The sequence below is a fragment of the Olea europaea genome, chromosome 11 (assembly GCF_002742605.1).
Source record: "Olea europaea var. sylvestris chromosome 11, O_europaea_v1, whole genome shotgun sequence".
Classification (NCBI taxonomy): Eukaryota; Viridiplantae; Streptophyta; class Magnoliopsida; order Lamiales; family Oleaceae; genus Olea; species Olea europaea.
In genome coordinates this window covers 19,848,978-19,851,970 of record NC_036247.1, presented here as the reverse complement: position 1 = coordinate 19,851,970, position 2,993 = coordinate 19,848,978, and the positions used below count along the sequence as shown (strand labels likewise).

The window sequence follows — 2,993 nt, the reverse complement described above, 5'->3', positions numbered from 1 at the left end:
GCCGTATCAAGACTTTGCCCTTGTTTTGGCCACATTCTTTGGAAAGAATGAATTTTTAAATAGTGTATTAATGAAAAGTGTGTAGTTAAAAAATAAGAAAAAATTTTAAATTTTTGTGTAGTATTATTTTATTGAAAAATGTGTGGTTAAAATAATGTCAAAATACTGTTTAAAAATGTATTTTTTTCAAAAGAATGGGGCTCAATTTATTGCACCTCATTTTAATTGCACTAATGATCTTCGACCTTTGTTCATCGTTGCCCCTGGGTCTTCAAAGTTTTTACCATCTCATTCTTATATGTAATCTCCCGATAGAACATTTAGTACCTACCATCCAAGAAATCCGTTAAGGTATATAAAGATTTATTTGCCCTCATACTTGAGCAAATTATGTGTGTGTGTGTGTGAGTGAGCGTGTGTGTGTTTGTGTGTGTGTGAACCTCATTTCAAAGCACGCTAAAACGATCATTTGAACAAAAACCGTTATAAGAAGCTGAAGACCTTCAATAAAATTCAAATGTAGTGCAAATAAAAAAAAAAAAAAATGGTCCTGTGGATATACCTACCCTTAACAACGTAGTGCTCTTATGGTGGCTATAGTCCACACACTATATCAACATATTGGAATTATTCATCCAGACAGCAAAAGAATTTTCACAGGTACTTACTAAGCTCTTGTTTGAGCCCCATTTCTTTGGGAAGAATGAATTTTTAAATAGTGTATTGATGGAAAATGTGTAGTTAAAAAATAAGGAAATGTTTTGAATTTGCATGTATTATTATTTTATTAAAGAATGTGTGGTTGAAATGATATCAAAATACTGTTGAAAAATGTATTTTTCCAAAAGAATATGGCTCAAACAAGGGCTAAATCTTTGTTCATACGAAAATAATTACAGAGAATGTTCAAAACCAACCTCGATGAGTCTTTATGCCACATCTCCCGATTGGATCCCCATTTTTGTCTAGGTGGGAGTGATATGAATTCAGGGCAAAAAGGTACAAAGTACTCCTCCGCAGCCTAACATTACGACACCAAAAAGAGAAGTATACCATTCAGTAAAAAGAACAAGTTCTACGAAGATATAGCAAAGCGGCATTAGATAAAAACCTTATCAAGATATGAAGTTGATAATGGCATACCAGGTGTCAGTTACGTTGCATCAAGATTCGTGAAAATGGCCTCGATTCTGTCAAGTGATGCCTGTAAACGTCCAGAATTCATGTTGAACAATGGTGCATCGGTGCCCACGGCCCTGTAGAGGTCAAATTTTCAGCCGAGCGCTCTACCAACCAATAAAGAAGTGAATACGGGCTTGAACAAAAATTGTCCAATCCAACAAGAAGAATACCACACTGAGATATGCAGTTTTTAGTAAATGCAAAATAGAACAAGATACCTCACCCAGTAATTTCTGGAAGAACGTAATCTGCTCTCCACCCAAAACGGAAATCCACTCCTGGACACAAGCCTAGGGACATTTTATTCCGAATCCTGGATACACCATCTCCGCCCAAACATGTCGTCAGCTTCCATTTCCAACCAGTAGCATGCAATTGAAAGCTATGGCCTACTCCTACCTGGATTACTTCAAAATGAGATTTTCCTCACCATATGGGCCAGAGGTAAAGAAGAAAGGACGAGACCATCAAACCTGAAGATTCAGAAATTTTGTTATGGGGATCTTCTTGGAGACAAGCTGAACATCCTGTTGCAGAGGCTCATATATAAACTTCCATCGGCGATCATAGGCCAAAGGTTTCAATACTAGTTTTGCAAGGTAGTCATTCATGGGAGCATTATACAACTACATTGGAAATCCACTCCTGGACACAAGCCTAGGGACATTTTATTCCGAATCCTGGATACACCATCTCCGCCCAAACATGTCGTCAGCTTCCATTTCCAACCAGTAGCATGCAATTGAAAGCTATGGCCTACTCCTACCTGGATTACTTCAAAATGAGATTTTCCTCACCATATGGGCCAGAGGTAAAGAAGCAAGGACGAGACCATCAAACCTGAAGATTCAGAAATTTTGTTATGGGGATCTTCTTGGAGACAAGCTGAACATCCTGTTGCAGAGGCTCATATATAAACTTCCATCGGCGATCATAGGCCAAAGGTTTCAATACTAGTTTTGCAAGGTAGTCATTCATGGGAGCATTATACAACTACATTGGAGAAATGTTAGCAATGCATCAGGTAAAGTCCCAGAAAAAAATAGAAATTATCATAGCCAGTACAAGATTTACCAAGATTGATACAGAGATATAACACCTCACTAAACAGTATCAGTTTAGCTTTATAGCAAATGTGCACATTTCAGATTCACAAATTTCATCCTCTGTTCTTTGACCAAATTACATTTATTCACCCTAGCAAATAGATAGAAGAATCAAAGTAAACTGGCTCCATTTGATCTTGGTAATCTTTCTTACACACGGATATATGAGCAAACTACATTGGAAAAATATCTTGGCAAAACGATAACGTATTTCATTTTGTTCTCACTGGGCACAATGGACGTCCAAGTTTTCTACACATACTTTCATTATCCCTTCATTCATTTAATGCTCGTAGAATAATTAATATACAAGAAACAAAGAGGAAAGGAACTACACTCATGCCACTGCTAATTCTATAGACCAATATTTCATATGCTTAGTGATCGCCCACCAAGACGGTGACTCCGAATAAAGAACTCTACAGTAAGCAATGTGATCAGGTGATCGCGTGTAGAGACCCATGGCAAAGCCAACAACTGGTTCCAATGGGGCCAAGATTTAATTACAGAAAATGACAGCAAAAACATAATAGTACTAAAATAGTTACAACCTTTTACAATTGTTCCCTATGGAATTTCTACTTTGAGAACACTGTATAATGGCTTCATTTCAATTTTATATATGTTTTTCCCAATTTTAACTAGCTACTTACCAAACAAAGAAAAATTACTTTAATTTAGAGTGGAATTCACTATACTTCAGAG

At 36.7% G+C, this 2,993-nt stretch overlaps 1 protein-coding gene across 3 annotated transcripts; it reads right to left on the bottom strand.

The window, feature by feature from the left end:
- Nucleotides 1-808: 808 nt before the first annotated feature.
- LOC111404931 lies at nt 809-2,371 on the bottom strand. Of its 3 annotated transcripts, none has more exons than XM_023033655.1 (5): nt 2,023-2,371; nt 1,656-1,948; nt 1,406-1,581; nt 1,144-1,256; nt 809-1,021 (listed from the first exon to the last, which is right to left on the bottom strand). In XM_023033655.1, the coding sequence occupies exons 2-4, from the start codon at nt 1,791-1,793 to the stop codon at nt 1,154-1,156; spliced, it is 417 nt and encodes a 138-aa protein (XP_022889423.1). In that variant the 5' UTR covers nt 1,794-1,948; nt 2,023-2,371; the 3' UTR covers nt 809-1,021; nt 1,144-1,153. The 3 variants fall into 3 exon arrangements, with proteins under 3 accessions (XP_022889423.1, XP_022889425.1, XP_022889424.1); XM_023033657.1 differs by having other exon boundaries at nt 1,656-1,944; XM_023033656.1 differs by lacking the exon at nt 2,023-2,371 and having other exon boundaries at nt 1,656-2,016.
- Nucleotides 2,372-2,993: the final 622 nt, after the last annotated feature.